The sequence below is a fragment of the Sebastes umbrosus genome, chromosome 23 (genome assembly GCF_015220745.1).
Source record: "Sebastes umbrosus isolate fSebUmb1 chromosome 23, fSebUmb1.pri, whole genome shotgun sequence".
In the NCBI taxonomy this organism is placed as follows: domain Eukaryota; kingdom Metazoa; phylum Chordata; class Actinopteri; order Perciformes; family Sebastidae; genus Sebastes; species Sebastes umbrosus.
Window position 1 is genome coordinate 3,858,099 of NC_051291.1, and position 19,550 is coordinate 3,877,648.

Below are 19,550 nucleotides of genomic sequence, written 5' to 3' on the forward strand. Positions count from 1 at the left end.
TGAATCTCAAAAAACCTGTGTCGTGTCATTGTGTTCAGATTTGAGTTATGATTCCGAGGAGGAGGAGGAGTATGGATTTAGTGGCTAATTGTGGCTCAGTGCGATAGTGCTGTTGTCTCCTATCTAGCTAGAGAGAATTGTTTGCCAAAATTCAGTGTGAGTGTTTTTCTGTGATGAAGCATCGGCTTGTAATTTTGGAAGGTTGTTTCATTTTTATTTATTTATTTTTTTTAAAAAGCAGAAAGATTGGACTCCGAATGGGTCAACATGACGATAACAGATGGTGCTCTTGTTGTGGAAGGCAGGGTGAAATAAAAAAAGACAACCATTTGAGACAATTTAACAAGAAACTAGCAGGGATAAATCTGTCGCAGGGCTGTGCCTTTCAAAATAAAGTGACCAATTTGCCTGCTCATTTACATCAAAACGTTTCTCTCTTCTCCACATTACGTGATTTCACCCACTGTGTCAGTCATGACGGGGCTTTTTTTTTTTTCTCAGATTTGCTGAAAACCAACTTTGACTGTTGATTTGATAACTTGAGCATCCCTCTCTGAGGTTGTAAAGGACCCTTGATGTGTTTGGGGGAGTTTGAAGTGACAGGCAAGCAGCTGATTAAACTTTACTGAACTCGCATTCATTCATCAGGCGACTTAAAAACATTTTCTGCAGCTTTCAGGGTCTGTAAATTCTATACCGCGACATTCCCATTCACAAACATGCTTTTTACATGAGCAATAGAAGATGGCATCAATTAATCACTCAGCAATCAGCAACACAGCGACCATAGCCATAACCTCTCTGTACAAAGCAGTCCAGTCAACACCACCACGATTAACAGCTGAGTCAGCACCTCTCTGACACGGCATCATCAAAACCTGATGAGCTCCATAAAGGTTGAATTTATCGCGGCCCTGTTGTATTAGATTAGATTTAGACAGGTGTGCCCGACAACCTTGTAACGCACCTCATGATTATCCTCCTCTGCAATTCATAAGATACTGTAAATTCTGTATATTACAAGCAACTGTGAGGGATGCACTTCATACCCCTCTCTCTCACCTCTTTAATATTCACCTTTAGATAAAAAAGGCAAGGATGCTAAAAGAAATCAGTCTATAAAAAACATCTCAACTCTTTCAGGACCCTTTAACCACATCTCGTTGTCGGAATTTGTAGAATTGTAGACTCACATGTGCAATAGTACTTTGAGCAAAACAAAGAAATCAAGAATATATACTCAACTGCCCAAACCCCGTCTTAAACCAGTGGAGTAGCCCTAGCATTTTGCATCTGATTTCTGAGTTAAAGGGATAGTTCAGGTGTTTTGAAGTGGGGTTGCATGAGGTACGTATCCATAGTCAGTGTATTACCTACAGTAGATGGCAGTCGGCACGCCTCCAGTTTGGTGAAGAGTTACCGTACAGAAGCAAAGCAATGTACTGCTGTGGACGGGGCTGACAGTAAAACGTATTTTAGACACCTAAAAGAAAGGCTCACTTACAAAAAAACGATATTCGTTTAAGTGTACGCTATATTTAGAATATCTTCGCTGGTTTACCTTGCCGTCTCCGACAAGGAATTGAAGCCGTTGTATCGATCTATGCTCTCGCCAAAGCCACCAGACTCCAGAACACAGGAGTTGCTGGTCTACCGCTGCTTCCATTGGTTTCTTTGTCTGTGCTATTGTGTGACTTTGGTGGATCCGTTGTGAATGGGAATGTCGCTGTACAGAATTTACCAATCCATCATTTTCAGACCTCTTGATGACTGAATGTACATCGCTTTGCTCCTGTCTGCTTCTTCAAACTGGGGGCGTGCCGACCGTCATCTACTGTAGGTAATACACTGATTATAGATAAGTACCCCCAAACTATCCCTTTAAGACTTGGCCCGAAACATACTTGTACCTACAGCCATGCTAGCAGATCTGTGAGGCTGAACTTGGGCACAGCGGTGCATTGAGCTACACCGATCAGCCATAACATTAAGACCACTAACAGGTGAAGTGAATGACATGGATCATCTCGTTACATCTCGTTACTAACATTGCCATAAGCAGTTAGCATACAGATGCTTAAAAGACACACGGCTTTAGTTACACAACCATAGTTTATTACTGATGTCATCACTTACACAAACAAAGGAAGTGTCAGCGATACTTGAGTAACTAGTCAAACAGTTTTGGGAACGTCGTTGTCATTAACGCAGCCAGCGACCAGATGCTGTGTGTTTAATTTACACCGCTGCTGCTTTTGAGAATCTGAACTCCAGAGCTGTGAGACAAAAAACAAAAAATCTGGCAGATGCGGCAGGAAATGGCAGAGTGATTTTCAAAAAGGAAAAAATAAACCACTGACTGGATCCAACTTTCTGTCTGTTAACAGCTTGTAGGTTTGATCAGCTTATACCCTTTTAGTTCAGTTCAGCAGTCCTCATAATGTGTAGTAGAATGAGTTTCTTTCTGTGTTGTGTGTGGCACACAGTGTTAACAATACAATGATGAATGTGGTAGTTCTTCTTTGAAAATCACCCTGAATATCTGCTGCTCAGCTACATATTCTCATCTGAACCTTTTGAAACTACACGTTGTTAGAGAAGAAAGCCACAGTCGACCGATAAAACAAAATCACATTTTTCTGTATTGAATATTTGCGATGCTTACAACAAACCTGCTGCCTCACCCCGGTCCAACTTGTGATGCAAATCCTCCCGCGAAGGACATATTACTCTAGAAATGAACACAAGTTCACTGTTGTATTCCACTACAAGCAGTACAATGTCAAGAGGATAAAATCCTGTAGTCCGGTAAGGCTAATCATATGGAGTCCTTTCCAAAAAGGAGTGCTGAATGATCAGTGCTCGATGTCCGTAGAGTTCAAGAAGAAGCATTCAAATCAGCATTTTTCCAAAGATTAATTGCAGTCCAGAAGAAAGGAAGTCTCTATTTACAGAAAGGTCCTTTGCGTTACTTCTCTGTTGATGATCCGACAAAGAACTGTTGGTTCACCTGTGATAGAAAACAAAAAAAGGTGTTAAAATGAAATCAGAGCCATCAAAGCAGCGCTAACATCTCAGAAAGCTAACTCCACAAGCAGCACGTGTGTTTAGTTTTCATCTATATTGTACATAAATACCTGTTTCCCTCTATATCAGTGGTATAACACGATGGAAGTGAGCACTTGACATAAGCAGAGACTGATACAGAAAAAGAAAAAGAGCAGCAATAACGGTAATAAAACTCAACTTTATCAACAGAAAAAATCCGAGCGAGAAGACATGAGTCTTCCACCCACACTGATTGACATGTCAAAAGAGGTTGGCAAAGCAAGCTACAAAAATCAGATACATTATTCAATACCGAAGCCTCTTTTCATTCTCGCAGTTTATTTTTAATGTTTGCCACTGTGAGAAAGCTCATTATCTTCAGAGGAGGAAGAAGGCTAAAGGTCTAAAACCCCTGCTAGTGGCCTTTAGAGAATATACTGCGGAATAGTTGGATGAAACAAACTGCTGGCTGACAGTTTTGCTTTTTTATAGAGGCTTAGCAGTAGTTTATCAGAGGGCTGGTGCTACGGGGATGGGTCACTAAAATCAGAAGGGGTTATCCCGGGTTAATTTGATTGATCGAATTTCATTTCCAGATATGATTTGGGCTTCCAGCGATTATGGAAACAAGATAGTCGAGATAAAACGATTATTGTGTGATTACGCAATAATGCTCTTGTTTGATCTTGTGTTATAAATCCAACGCAACCGTTTCATTTATAGCGGTGTGGCCGCTCGGTGTGTGGGAGGATCCCCTCGTGGGACCTCTCCTCGGCAAGGGCCAGCCAGCGCCGCATTACCTCCATGGCGGTGCAACGTGACCGACTCTAGGTCAGCTTGGAAAGGCCCGGGGTGAAGGTGGCTCCGGCCGTGAGCTTTACAGCACCCCTCGCCCGGACTTCGTTGCTTCCCCGGGACCGTGGACTTAGTGCTCACTGCGCCCATAGACGGTATATAAGAAGTGGACAAAGTCACTGTGACGTCACCCATTGGTTTGTGGACTGCCGTTTTGAAGCCTCGAGTTTGGCATTTTGGTCGTCGCCATCTTGGTTTCTTGCAACCAGAGGTGTTACAATCAACTTTCATGAACTGAAAACACACTGTGAAAAGGGTTAAAGTTGAAACACGGACAACTCCCAGAACGGACAACGCCGTGGTAGCAGCCAATGTCAATCACAAGGTAGCCACGCCCTAAAGCATCCCCTGCTTTATGGTCTATTTGACTCTAAATGGGACCATAATTTACTAAATGAACATCATGCTGTATTGAAGAAGACTTGAAACTAGCGATTGAGACCATAAACTCATGTTTACAATGTTTACTGAGAAGTAGGCTCATTTTCTCATAGACTTCTTTTTTAGCAGCCAGAGGAGTCGCCCCCTGCTGGCTGTTAGAGAGAATGCAAGTTTAAGGCACTTCGGAATTGGCTTCACATTTCAGACCCCGGAGTTGCCGACTGGCTGTCCTGCGGGGCTCCCTGTTCCCATGCAACCGAGGCGGACTGTCCTCAGTGGATGTCTGCAACCTACCCGACCTGTCTGGAATCACCGACCCCATATTTTTTACCATGCTTTGTGGGTGTGACCTTTTTGTGTCATCACCATTCATACATACACAACCAATGTGTTTATGATTACATTTTTTACTAAAGCGCAAAGTTCTTCATAGATCTAGTCTCTTAGTTTTGCTCTCAAAGTGCACCAGATTGATGCATTTAACTTTAAAATATACAAGATCTTCTTCTGGGGAACAGACCCCCTTGAGGGTTCGAGGTCCACCCACCACAGTCTGTCAAAATCCTGAGGAAAACTCTGTTCCCCAAAAGGCTATGGCATGTTCCGAGTTCAGCTCGAGCCAAGATGACAGAAAGAGAGCCTTCATGTAAAGTAAGAATCCAAGAAAATCAAGACAAGTTTTTTTGAAGTTCATTAAATGCATGATGTTGCCAAAGTCAGTGAGTAATCCTGTTAAATAATCGTGATCTCAATATTGACCAAAACGATGGTGATTCGTGATCAGCTCATGGATCTATCAGTTCGAATGCAGTATGCAGTATCCAGAATGAAGGAGTTGGGTTCGTGCTCCACACTTTCCTCTCTCCTAGTTCGATGCTGTCAGATACTCTGAAGACCTCCATTCTCCTTGAGATTAAATTGCCTGTCATGAAGCCCAGTGGCTGACTGGCAGCTCCTCTGCTCCTCCAAAAAGTACATTCTGGAAAAAAGACTCTCGAGGAACATAACATAACAGCCTTCATAACGACGTCCGCTATCGATTCCGAACCGTCTGTCAGCCGCCACGCGGGTTTGACGGACTGAGGGGAAGCCGTCGCCCAAAACTTGTACTGCTCCATTATCGATGCTGAACTTTTGATAGGAAACGGACAGCTCTGACAGCCCGCATAGATTAATTCACAAATGGCTCGTTTGACAAAGAACAGGCCCAGGAGCAGCGACGCCGCCGCGCTGCATAGTGTCATATAAATCATCCTCAATTATGCAGAAAAGCAAAACAATCCGAAAACCATCAGGCCATCACTTGACAAGAAAACCTGCATAATCATATCAAACCCGGGGTGAAGAGTTTCCATAAATTTAGGTTGTCGCAGCACTTTGCCGGTCTCTGTACCAGGCTGTAATAAATTCTTCCCTTTACAGAGTCATTTACATTCTCAGCTGTCACCGTGATTAATGTGGTACTAATTTGAGAATAATTCCACGGCGAAAAGACAAAGAGCAGAGCCGCTTCTTGTCAGAAGAGAAAATGTCTTCAGAGATGGATCTCACTTCATGAGGAGGGAGGAAGGGATCATTAACAGTATTTGAGTGACTGTCTGAAACAACGCTAAAAATACTGAGAGGAAAACTAAGTCTTCAGCGGGTGTTGCGTTCGTTTAATTGCTGGCTGACTAATTTAACTGGCGAAGGATTCGTTTCCATTTAGTGCCTGAAGTAAGGTTGGCTGAAAGATTTAACACAGCAGGTGCACGGGCTTGTGTTTGTGTAATTCAGCCGTGTAATTGGCACACCGCAGTGTCCTTCTCAGCAATATGTTTTGTGTTGTAACTATACTGAGGCTGGGATTTTTTCATAATATGGCCATTTTAAGGCTGCACTAGGCAAGATTTTTAAAGTCTGACTGTAAAATCAGCGAAAAAAAAAGAAAGCAGGGACACTGCAGATCCAAATAAAGTTTCACTGTCAGGGCTACCTGGGGATTCTCACTACAAATCAAAACTTCTAGTGACTCTTCTGGAGGGAAATTTTGTTGGCATGATGTCCCTCTGCGTTCATTTGAATGGTATCATAGGAATTTAGTACATTAGCATCAAGGAGAACTTTGGGGTAGTAGTTGGAGAAATCAACCAAAATTCCTTTGTCAGACTCGACTGTTACAAACCAAACGATTATAACCCATTTACGCAACTTGCGATTTTTAGGTTGTAGCGGGCTCATGGTACGTGTCCACAGGATCCGTCCTTTCCACGCTTGCCATTCATTGTCTATGTAAGCAGCCGTGCAATGCATTCTGGTAGTGTGGTGGTGCAATTCGAGAGACGGAGCATCGCAATGGCTGTTCCTCATTTGCATAAAGTTGAGGGCTAGTCTACTTTATGCAAATCACGGGCGTTTGACGCGACTCGCCGCATCTCGAAATTCCAGAGAATCTTTTAAAATATATGTAGAATATATTACGGACATAAAAAAAGTAAAGATTTATTTTGAAATCAACACTTCCTGCTTTGATTTCAAAATAAAAGACCTCAAGCATTTTTTTTTCTGTGGACAGAATTCCTTCATTTGTTAGCACGAGGCTTTTATTCTGAAATATTTGCAGGACAGTGTTGTAGAACATGCAGTGTCTTGCAGAGCTCCATGAATGAATATAGTACTTTTTTAAGTTTAAATGGTGGATTATTACTATTATTTACAAATTATCACACATTTCTTAACCTTTCTCTGTCTAAAATAAATATAAATGACATTTATAATGAAATGAAATTATGCCATTATGAAAGGCAAACTCACAAAGCAATTACGCCTAGGGCACCCAAATGGCTAGCAGCGGTCCTGCAGATCATTACCATATATATTCTGGTCCTGCCCTGTTTTGATCACTTATTGTAAGAGTAGACACCAGACTTTAGAATAGATTTGATGTTCTACACCTATACAATATCTAACAAGTGATAAACTCTGAGCCCTTATGGCAATTCTGCTGGTGGCACATTTTCTTCTTCTTTCTTACCCTCCAGGATTTCTGCGTTTACGAGTCCAAAAGACACGCTGCCATGTACAGATTTTAACGCCGCAACACAACATCTATGCATGTCAGACGCTGTTCATCACTCAGAGATTTTACTCCACACTGACAGACCGTATTCCCCGCCGCGTCCTGGGATTTGTAGTAGCCAGTCGCTGCTTTTGTTTACGTTGTGAATCCTCCACGGTGTTTCCAGTGTGTATGAATGCATTTATGATACGGAGCGATAGAGGTCAGTATAGCTGGGAGATTCCCACTTTATGTTGTTGCTGTTTTCCCCCAAAAGCTCTGCAGGGGTGAAGAAGAAAGCTCCGACCCCTCGCTGCTTCAAGCAGCCCGCAGAAAGATTTGAAACTTAAGAGAACTTGTTTCTCCAGCTGAGTTCAAAGGTGTGCGAGATAAATCCGCTGGGTAATGCCGACCGCTTTGAACAGGTTGTTGTTGTTGTCTTTGTGGATCGCACACCTCTTCTCCTCTCCATCTCTGGTGTTGCTGCACCGCTGGGAAATGTGGTTAATAATACCATTTGCCTTTTAATGAAAATGTGAGGCGACACTACGCGGTAAACATTCTTTTTGTACAATGAATAATGAGACATATTAATGATCCCTGTTGTGGATTTCCCTATAAGTTAAGGACCACAATATATGGAGATAAGTAAAACCTTCAAATATATATATAAATATATCTAAAAAAAACAAGTTTATTACCTGGACTCTGCTGCGAGGCATCCGACGTTACCAAAGCTGCTCTTTGTCCGCAGAAATCTTTCCAGGCGTCCATGTTAAAGAAGACAACAACAGAAAAGATACGTTTAACGTTCATACTTTAAGGTCTTATCAAGATCTGCTAGTCATTCCTAGATGTTAGACAGGCTTGTCTCAGAACCCATGACCACTAAAAGAAAAAAACTATATATATATCCCATTTTGAGGTCCCGACAAGTCCCTGAATCAATAGCCCCAGGCTCCAGGCTCCCGGCTCCAGGCAGGTGTGGTGCGGGCAGTTTAAATAATTAAGTACATGGAGAGAGGCAGAACTGAAGTCTACGGGTCGTCATAACACAGTGAAGGATATGGGCATCGTGTTACAACGTTAAAAGCAGGTAATTGGAGTGAGTAATTGGCCAGTTTGGGTGCTCAAAGTGGCCTGAAAGTGCTAAGGCGACATGGCAGCACATTGATTAAAGGCCCCCGGGGGTCCAAGCACCGACTGTTTTTAGGGATAAAGGCAGCGCAGACGACTGTTACAGAAGCCACAGCCGGTTGACTTTGAGGAGCTGTAAAGTGTGCGAGGTCAGATTCAACAGGTTTGAATACGGCCGCATGAAAGTGTTTTTTGTTCCGTAAACTTACCTTAGTAGTTTTGATCTTGTTCCCCGTAGCGCAGCTCCAACCCTTCTGATCAGGGAGATTTTTGCATTCCTCTCCGTCAAGGCACGGATGCATCTGACACCACCACTTCTGCTCCACTATCGAGGCTGGTGATGTAGAGAGATTTAGAGGTCAAAGAGCAGATAGTGTCTTTGTTCTCTGTAATAGTGATGTCACAATACCAGAAGTTTGAGTCAGTAGTTGATACCGATAACAGTGAAATTCCACGCTTCTTGATAGCAATTCGATACCACGGTAAAAAAACTAATAAATCCCATTTACTTCAACATTCAATCCTTTATTAAAGGCCTCGACGGGTCAGGGCTGGCGGCAAAAGGGCGACCTACTCAATATTAGGCAGGCGGTCGTAATGTTATGGATTGTTGAGGCTGAAACGAAGCGTCTCCTCAAATAACCGTCATCGCTGTGTCTCAACAAGTCACGTCACATTTCACATTTTGACAGCTGTCTCAGGTAAATGATGCAAGATTAGCTTTTTGACTGGCAACACTCGCTTAAATCTAGTCGAGCATTCAAACGCACTCTGTTGTTGTCGTACATATCCACAACGTTCAAGCCGAGAACTGGAAAAAGAACTCCAGCCAGCTGAGGGGAAAACCTTCAGCTGCAGTGAGCTGCCTCCATAAAAGAGCACATTAAGCTTCTGCTACTCCATTGTACAAGACATCATTTAAATTTGGCATATTACAGAGGTCATTATCTACGTTCCACATCCCCCCTCCACCGGCATTAGTGTTCTTTGCTAATGAAGAGGACTGTTATTATAATCCACACATAACACCGGAGCCTCACTAGACTAAATTGCACAGAATGGATGCTTTATGACATGAGGGAATCAATTTGTACCACCCAGCCGGGGTTATGGCGGCGGCGTGGTGTAAAACGTGCATCAGGTCAACTGCAAGCAGATGGCGGTTGTGTAACAGCATCTATTAAAAAGCCACAAAGGTTTCCTCGTGAAATGAAATGGGAGTATTGATAACCAAACATGCATAAAGTGCATGGGATACATTTCACTTAACAGTTAATGACGCTTTAAAAACAAGAGGGCAGCTCCGACTGAAAACAGCTGGCAGCGAAAAATAGATTTATACTTTTAGTTATTTTATTGGATTTGTTGTAGCGGTTAGAAATTCCTACGAATCTTTGCTTTGACCTTGAGCTCATTTTCATTATTAATCAGTCGTTTTTTTGCACTTCTTATGAAAATAAATCTGACCTGCGTGGCCACACACATAATTTAAAAAACTGTTGAAAAATCAAGGCGTTTATCCTTAAATCAGAAGTTAAAAATGCCTTAATTGCAATCATGTGCCAGGATTGAAGATTACAGTGTGAGTGTTATGGCTGAGTGTCTTTGGAGTGTGGCCAAAGCATACGCAGTAGTTCTGGAAATTGTGGACATTAGCTGGTTCAAACAGAACAGCAGATAGTGAGTTGTAATTTTGCTGTTAGTGCAGAATTGGAAACCTGGTAGTTCTGTCTGACTGTCTACATGTGACCTTACAAGGGTTATTTTACACAGATAATTGATGATCAGGGTAACTTCTCCGCCAGATTCTTTCAAGTTTTCTTTACTTCGACCGCAACACGTTGCGATCAAGACTTTATTCTGTGGCTACCTCTCTCAATTACACATTCAAATCTATTCGAGTTTTCTCAGACGTCCGGAGGTTCATTTGTCTTCATATGAAGAGGAGATTGTCTCACACGGAGTGGAGCTAAAAGGTAATCCCTGGTTGTAGAAGAAAGAATAATTAAAAGGTTAAGTGCTGAACATTTTTTTTTTCTGAGATCACCCGTGGAGCTTTAAACTGAAGCCAGTGGCTCACAGCTCTAATTTGCAGAAAATGTCAATACTAAAATGTCAAGGAATAGGTCAAACACGATTGGGTCCAGAGTTTAGCCAGAAAACCCGCGCTTTTCAGACCAAAGTGAAGCAGCCACTTCAGCTGAGTCGGGGAGTCTGACACATTAGCATGCTAAGAGAACCTCGGAGCCATTTAGCATCAGGCAGTGGGGCAGCTTCACATTCATTCATTGGTGATTAAAAAAACACAACCTCAGGAGCCTCTTCGTAAGGACCCCCTGGATTCACAACGCAGTATCCACTCAGGGTTTCCGCCAGAAAAGTTGTTAGGCCTGGCTGCCAAGTGTTTTTTTTTTTTGGTCACTAAAATGAGGATAGCTGGTTCGCCTTAAAGGTCAGCCCACCTTCAGCGAGCCGGAGCCAAAGATGATGTCTCTCTCTCTGTCTAACGTTAAACTCACAACCTACGCAGGGAGTTATTCCTTAGAGGAGTTTGCTACTTCTATAACACATTTGAATAGATTAAAATATTTAATCACAATTAGTCGCATGAGTGTCTTGCGTGATTAATCGCATATTTGTTATCTGTTTAAAATGTACCTTAAAGGGAGATTTGGCAAGTATTTAATACTCTTATCAACATGGGAGTGGGCAAATATGCTGCTTTATGCAAATGTATGTATATATTTATTACTGGAAATTAATTAACAACACAAAACAATGACAGATATTGTCCAGAAACCCTCACAGGTACTGCATTTAACATAAAACAATATGCTCCAATCATAAAAAAACTGCAGCCCAACAGGCAACAACAGTTGTCAGTGTGTCAGTGTGCTGACTTGACTATGATAATCACATGCAGTTTGGGGCAAGTCATAAAGTGGGCATGTCTGTAAAGGGGAGACTCGTGGGTACCCATAGAACCCATTTACATTCACATATCTGGAGGTCAGCGGTCAAGGGACCACCTTTGAAAATGGCCATGGCAGTTTTTCCTTGCCAAAATTTAGCACAAGTTTGGAGCGTTATTTAGCCTCCTCTGCGACAAGCTTGTATGACATGGATTCCTCAGGTTTTCTAGTTTCTGGGCCTGCTACTTAAATTGTTATAGATGTTTTTAGGGTGACTAAAATCAATTTTGCTGTCAGTAGTACATCACTTTGCTTCCATGCCGGTAACTCCCGTCTGTTTCTCCAAACTGGGGGCCCACCGACCGTCATCTGCTGTAGGTGATACACTGACTATGGATAAGTATGTCATACAACTCCACTTCAAAACACCCAAACTATCCCTTTAAGCCAGGTGAACACTTAAATCTTTCTGACAGTTTGAAGACCAAAACATTAATTTAAGAAAATAATAACAGATTATTTAGAAATCCACAGCATATGAAGATTTTAATGTGAAATTTCTACATTTAAATTTATGAATTTAAATTGAAATGGTGTAATTATAATATGCAGTTATCACCAGTCCCTTTCTCATATTGCATAAAAAGGTCTTTGTGTCCGTGGTATGGTGCAGTAATAAAAATCACTTTTTTCCTTATTAGGATTTGTTCATGAATAATCCAACATGTAATTACCTATTATTCCCATGCAGCTGTAATTTGCTATGATAACAAACTGTGACGTTTATAAATGATCACAGACTGACTGCTCTATCTGACAACATTCTCAGAGAAAGAAATTACACTTCAGTGAGTTAGTGTGTGATAAAACACTTATCGATGATCTCAGCAAAACTAATCCTTAAGATTTGTGGAAAGGAGTATCAGCAAAAAAAGAAAGAAGAAGAAGAAGGGGCCCATGAAATATTCAGCCGGATCGTACCATCTACGCAGGACGGGGCGGCTCTGGTGGTGCCGGCCACTTGCCCGGGAAAGCAGGAGCACTTCACCGTTTGCGACCGCTCCTCGATTTTGTTCTTGTTGCAGCAGCGATGCAACGCCACCACCTCGCAGGTGCCCGTCGGGACATGGTGCGCTGCTGGAGAAAACGACAGGAAAAGATGGAATAATCAGTAAAGATTCAAGTCCAGCGGTGGTGCAGTAGTCATTTTCCCCTCATCTACACACCCCCACACTGCCGGCCTTGGATTGGAGTCCCATATGAATATCTCTCTTGGGTCTCTATTGTCTGCTCTGCATTCATCTAATCTGTCTCAATAATGAAAAAATTACCAGGGAGAGCAGACTACCATTTTCCTTTTAAAAGGATCCTTTTATTACAGCGGGTTCAATCTTCCTCTCTTTATGTGCATTATTCTTTTGAACGTATCGTTTTGTTTGAGTGGCTTAAAGTTTTTGAGGATGAATGCTGGTTTTCATTCACACACCTCCGCTGTGTAACCCAGGCTTTCTGCTATAAATCTGCTTTCTCCGAGCGCAGGCCAAGACAGCTGTGATAATATCGCTGCTGTTTGACATCAGGGTTATGTTTTGATTTGACAAACTTCTTCAAGAGTCACAGAAGACGTTAAACAACTGCTTTCACAGGCTGAGTGGTACGAACCCCGCCAGGTAGACTGAATGTGTAAGATCAAATGAGAGCCCTTGAAAAGTGTTCAGTGTTTACCTCAGAACTTTCCTTTTATCCGTATTTAAACCTCTCAAAAAGTATGGGTCAATCTCCAAACACACTGGAATACATGTCCCATAATGCAACTCCATAGCATCATTCCTCAGACCCTCCCTGACTGGTAACAATGTATGCTCGTACAACAGTTCGTATGATATCTTACCAAAAGTTATTCCTCATTTTTCATGTTTTCCTACCAATATCAAGCACAAGTGACGATTACCTCTCTTTACATGCATACAGTCTTTTCAAAATAAACTCTCACAGGAAACAACCTGGTTAGGTTTCGGCAACAAAACTACTTTGATAGGTTCAGGAAAAAGATCGTGGTTTGGGTTAAAGTAACTCCGGAAATGGCGTAACTTAAGTACGGAAGTTACGTGATTAAAAACTGCTTAATTAAGTTCAGGAAAAGATCACGGTTTGGGTAAAAATAACTCCAGAAATGGCGTAACTTAAGTATGGAAGTTATGTGACAAATAAGTCAACGTTGACTTCTGGTTTCACACGTTTTCTTTTACTCATTCATCCACGCCGACTTCTTCCCTACGCTGCGTTTGTCTCGGATGTAGCCTGAATGTAAATATAACTTTTCTTTGTTTACAAGAAAACTCCACTAGGCACCTTTAAGCTCCTGATGACATCATCGGGGTTATTGTCTCAGACTTTATAGAGCTCCCTTCAAGCCGCAAAAGATATTGTACCTCTGTTTTCACAAGCGGAGTACTACTCCTTTTGACGAGTAAACTAATCATCATGTGTAAAAATTGGTGGAGTGTCCCTTTAAGACCATTTAGTACCTGCAGTAGCTTTAAACGGTGTAGTAGTAGGTGGTAACCAATCAGGATCTGGTATTGCAAACATCATTAAGAACATTATTTTCATCATGATCAGTGTATATCTGATGAAAGAATGGTACCTTTTAAATAAATAATAAGTCAAGTATGAGATGGTAATGATTGGAACTGATACCGCTCCAGATTTCCCACAACAGGCAGCAGCCTTTAAAAAAATTCAGATATGTGAAGGGGGAAAGTGCAGCGCTGCAGTATTTGGAGCCAATTTCCAGATCACGCTCCATTGTCTGAATTATTTAGAGCCTGAGCTGCTCCATTCTCTTTTAATTGCATGTGACATTTTCTTGAGGTGTCCTTCTGCTGAGCTACTCGCTGCTGCTGCTGCTGCTGCAGTAAACAGTAAATCTGAAATGACTGCGTGAAACTGGTCCTAACTGTCTGTACTGTCGCGCCTCAACCAAACCCAGTTAATTACGTTTTCACTTCGCCGTGTCATATCGGCGGACGGCAGCGCTTCCCAGCTGCTGTAACAAGCAACCACTGAGACTAACGGTGATGGAGTCGGCCGCTCTGCTGAGACTGAGTGATATTAAATCTGACAAAGATGTTCTGCAACTGTTGAGCGTCACTATACCTCTGAGATTTACCTGTTACTGATTTTATTTAGAGCTCAGAAAAACATTACATTTACATTGCTTGCACCATATGTTTTTCCTCCTCCTACACTATTTGACTGTCTATGATTTCATAGCATCAAATATTTCACTGATGGCTGCTGCTAGAAAATATCAGCGAACAGCAGGTAGAAAAGGACAAATGCTGTATTCGAAACCGCATACTATACTAGTAGTACGTACTGCCAAGATGTAGCATGTAGTATGCAAACAAAAGCAAAATCTACAGTATGCCCAAAATACCCTGATGTCATACTGATTGGGAAAAAATCTCCAGTATGCATCCAGGACCAGTCTACTTCACCTACTGTATCCCTGAATGCAAAGCGCTGTAGCGGTACAGGCTATGGTCACAACAACAGCAGCCAAAAACAGCATGTTTTTCGTAGCTATTTCATCACTAAGGCTGCAGTCAAAAAGTATTTTTGCTTAAGATGGTTCCTAACGGAGTGAAATGGCGTATCTAAGGCCCTGTCCTCCGTGATCGGATCACAATTGGACAGCTTTAAGTACGTTTGTTCACACCTGGCATTAGAATGAGTCTGGGAATGAGTGACCACTTGTGATCTGATCTCACTTCCCCGCTCTATATGCAAATATACAGGTAGTAAACACACGGCTAATACAGCAGCCACGCATGTTAATCCCAGGTCTGACCAGGGCTTAAGTAGCTTCCTCCTTATCTCCTTTAGCATAGGATACACCGGACCGTCCTTTACCAAAGGAAGGGGATAGTATGTACTGTATGCAGTATGTACTGTATACTGCGTTCCTCAGTAGTATGCAGTATGTACTGTATACTGCATACTGCGTTCCTCAGTAGTATTCAGTATGTACTGTATACTGCATACTGTGTTCCTCAGTAGTATGCAGTATGTACTGTATACTGCATACTGCGTTCCTCAGTAGTATGCAGTATGTACTGTATATTGTATACTGCGTTCCTCAGTAGTATGCAGTATGTACTGTATACTGCATACTGTGTTCCTCAGTAGTATGCAGTATGTACTGCATATTGTATACTGCGTTCCTCAGTAGTATGCAGTATGTACTGTATACTGCATACTGTGCAGTAGGCGATTTTGAATACCGCCAAAGTGAAATTTAAAAAGCAAAAAGACAGAGCCAGGAAAAGGGAAGTTCTGTTTTGATTATTCACTCATCTTTTGATATCATATCTGCTCTAACAATCCCCCCCTCGTCCGTGTTCATACAGCACATCAAAAATAACAGGTAGTACCAGACGCCCAAAAGTAGCGGGATGCTTACTCGTGCTCTGGTCCGAACAAGAAAAAGATATGAAAGACAAACACGCAACAAGCCGAGCCGCTTCAGATGTGAGAGAAGCGCTGTCAGTATCTGTCTCTGAAGGACATGTTTCACACTGAGAGGCTGTGGTTTTTTCCTGACTGGATTTCTGGAGTTCTACTTGGATGCCTGCTCAGATTCCCCCTGCCAGCAGATACAGAGAAAAGCTTTTCACTCGGGAATCAGTCAGTCCTGCAAACCAGCTTTAAACCTGCTGCGCTGCCGCTGTGACAGAGAGGATCCCTCCGGCCCCGGACACGCCGCTGCTGCTGCTGCGGTTGTGTTTCGTAGATGTGTGTCTTTCAAAGTTTTATACGATAAAGCGTGATGCCATGAAATTTGAATAAACCGGATTCAGGGACGTCCTGGTGGCCTGGCGGGTAACAAACATACCATAACGGAACCGCAACATCCCCAGCTTGCTTCTGGCTGGCGACCTTTGTTGCATTCCCTTCTCTCTCTACCCACGTGTCCAGTCTGCATCTCAGCTGTCTCTATCCAAGAAAGTCAAAATGCCAAAAATAAAAGTACCCATGCATGAAAAATTAAAGAAATGTTTCGGGAGAAGGACATGGAACTGTAGGACATTTACTGAACTCTTAACTACAAGTTTTGGACATTTTTTTTTACATGCAAACAAAACCAAAATGAGTTTTAATTCTCTAAACTAAACACTTAACTTTGGTTTCATTATTGTCTCCATCAGGAAGTCAATCAATGGCAGTATCAAACAGGCAATTAAAGGTGTTCTGAGAAAGAGTGAGTCACCACAACCACGAGAGGTCCTTGAGCAAGCAGCCATAAATGAGTACCGAAAATATTATGCAGTTTGGTGAGATTATGCGAGATTAATCATGGACGGACACGGAGATGCACACACGCATACGGGTGCTCATTTATGGCTGCTTGGTAGGGGACCTCTCGTGGTTGCGGTGACTCACACTTTCTCAAAAACCTTTAATTGCCAGTTTGAAACTAGGGGTGGGAAAAAAAATCACCTATGTAATTTTTTTTGTTTTACAATTTTGAAACAGATTTGTTTAATGCCAGAATCAATATATTTGCTTCATTTGAGTCTATGTGGAGGTAGCAGGAAGTTACAGCTTTTATTGTTGTCGCCTGAGTAACGTGACGTCATATCCGTTCCGTATCCGTCAACCAAAACAAACTGCAGTCGGCTGCTGCGAGTCAAAGCAAACAAAAGTAGAAAGCGGTGGAGGATCGGCGTGGATACGACCTGCACCCTCACATTTTAAATCCAGCGTGGTAAACACTACACATCCAGTAAAGTATGGAAACACTCTGGGGTTTCACACATTGACAGGAAAAGCAGAGCTAAACATCACGGCTAAAGCTGCATGCTAACTCCGTCACGGACAGGAAACGTTATCGTAACGTGCGGTCAAGCCAGCCGTCACTCTCATCTCCGTGGTCAAATGGGCCGACGCTACAACTGTAGAGCACCAATACACTGACATTTATGTTGAATGCATTCAAACGGCCCCGATGGAGCTGACCATGGATGGATAAAGAGAACGGAGCTGACGGGAGAGCTAGAGACGGACTTAGTTAGAGGAAGTATACACATGTGACTACGTCTGGTTTTCAAAATAAGTTGTTAACAAAGGGAACTGTATATACAAAATACATATATGGAAATAAGATTGATTGGATTATATTCATCAGAAATATAAAACATTACATGTCTCTTATAAACTAAGGAGAAAATACCACTAATTAGTGAGGGAAATATCTTTATTCTTTGGTTTTTGGGTTGCTGGAGAGAAAATATTAATAATTCCTGATAATAACTGATATATTTGACTTTAGGACATCACTGACTACAAACAGGCTGAAAATCAAACATTTTTACTGTATTCATTTAGATATTTTCCAAACTAAAAGTCCCTAGAAGTGTATGATTCAACTTTTCCCATGGTCTAAAAAAGTTAAAAGAAATTGCAATAAATCATAATATCGAATTACAATACTTAAAAATATTGAATCGGCACCCAAGTATCGTGATAGTATTTAACCGGGAGATATGTATATCGTCCCAGCCCTAATATATAATGTTTCAAGCTTTTTGAAATGGCCATGGTAGATTAAGATCTTGTGGAAAAGAAGTAGAGCAGAAGTCTACATCCTGAGAAACAGGCGGTATTATCTCTGATATTTTTACATTTTCAGATTAAATAATTGACAAAAGGAAATATGTTCATCACAGATGTATGAAAAACAGAACCTGACCCTAATGGGTGATTTACTACAGTTTTGTTTTCTCTTGATTGTACCGTTTTAGAGTAAATATTTGCTTTTGAAGAGAATTTAATGCTGCAAGTTACAAACAAAAGCCTTCGGGCTTGTTGCATTTGCTTTGCCTGCAGGTAAAAAGCAAGAACATCATGTACAGTAAAACAGGTAACAAACAAAGGATAACAAGGACACAAAAGACAAAACAATGTCTCTTTTAATCATTGTTTCGTTGCGCGTACAGGCCGTTGTTTTCAGTGCTATTTGCAAATTTTGTATCACACACAAGCTGAGAGAGAGACTAGTCATAACACCCATCGCCGATACAAGCGCTGAATACATTTAAGATATCACAGGATGTAAAAAACGGCGTAATTGTCTCCCCTCAGGGTTAAACCAGCTGAAGACAACAGGATGTAAAGACTGAATATGTTGCAGACGGAGCGAGCAGCGAGGGGTTTCACATGTGGAGGTTGACACTCGGATCCCCCTCCATCCATCCACACAACTCAACCCATCCTTTTGTGAAAGTTCCCCTTTAGTTGAAAGGTCTGATGTTTCTGTTTTGATGAAAAATGAAGACGCACTGTTGTGAGCTTTCAGGAACCCACATCCAGTGAGTCAAAGCGTCAATCATCTCAACAAGAAAAGAGTTTGTAAACAGAACGCTACCTTTCTATCGGAGCATAATGCAGCGTTGCATAGAGACTAGATGGAGTCAACTTTCAGTAAACTGCAGTGACCCGACGGGTTTTAGGGTCAAAATGAGTGCAAAGTAAGTGCTTACTTTGACAGATCTACTGATTTGATGTAGTAAAAGACAATCTCCCGGGGTCTTATTGGCCCACTCTCAGACCGAACAATAACTACATTGAACAATAACTACATTGTTTTTTGTAATTACATGATAATTTAACAAATTGCTCTACAGTAAGTGCAATATTTTGCACAAAAAAGTCCAATATGACACATTATTACCGTTAGCTATCTCAGGCAAAATTGTCTTTTCTTTTTTTGGGCTCATTTTAGTTTCCATCCATAAACAATTACCTTTAAATGGATAATCACCATAATAATGTTTTTGCCATTTTTCTACCTGTTTTGCCTCCCTTAAAATAGACAATTAGTAATTCTGACTACATTGTGTCTGCTGTTTGTTGACAGCGTGAACGTCAATACCAATTTCTTGTTGATTTCTTGACTAAGTTACAGCTTTGTCCAAAATATATTCAGAATATCAAGATACATATATTACAAGATATTACAAAACGTGAAGAACTGAATGTGTGGAATGAGCTCGGGCATCACTCATCTGATCCCATCTACCACATCTTCCCCTTCTACCTGCTCTAAAAGTCTTAAAAATATATTTCACCCTTGTCCTTAGCCCTCATTTCTGTTGTTGTCGGCGGTATTACAG

At 41.6% G+C, this 19,550-nt stretch overlaps 1 protein-coding gene and 1 long non-coding RNA gene across 3 annotated transcripts in view; one reads left to right on the forward strand and one right to left on the reverse strand.

Annotated features, from left to right (window-relative positions):
- Positions 1-19,550, forward strand: part of LOC119483103 — a 146,438-nt gene that overhangs the window by 79,325 nt on the left and 47,563 nt on the right. The gene's annotated exons all lie outside the window — the stretch shown is intronic.
- Positions 2,094-19,550, reverse strand: part of LOC119483102 (chemokine-like protein TAFA-2) — a 71,089-nt gene continuing 53,632 nt past the window's right edge. Inside the window, exons 3-6 of the mRNA XM_037761154.1 lie at positions 12,352-12,507; positions 8,668-8,792; positions 8,023-8,079; positions 2,094-3,010 (exon numbers count right to left, since the gene is read on the reverse strand). Coding sequence (XP_037617082.1) covers positions 8,050-8,079; positions 8,668-8,792; positions 12,352-12,507 — 311 coding nt within the window. The 3' untranslated portion in view covers positions 2,094-3,010; positions 8,023-8,049. The remainder of the gene's footprint in view (positions 3,011-8,022; positions 8,080-8,667; positions 8,793-12,351; positions 12,508-19,550) is intronic.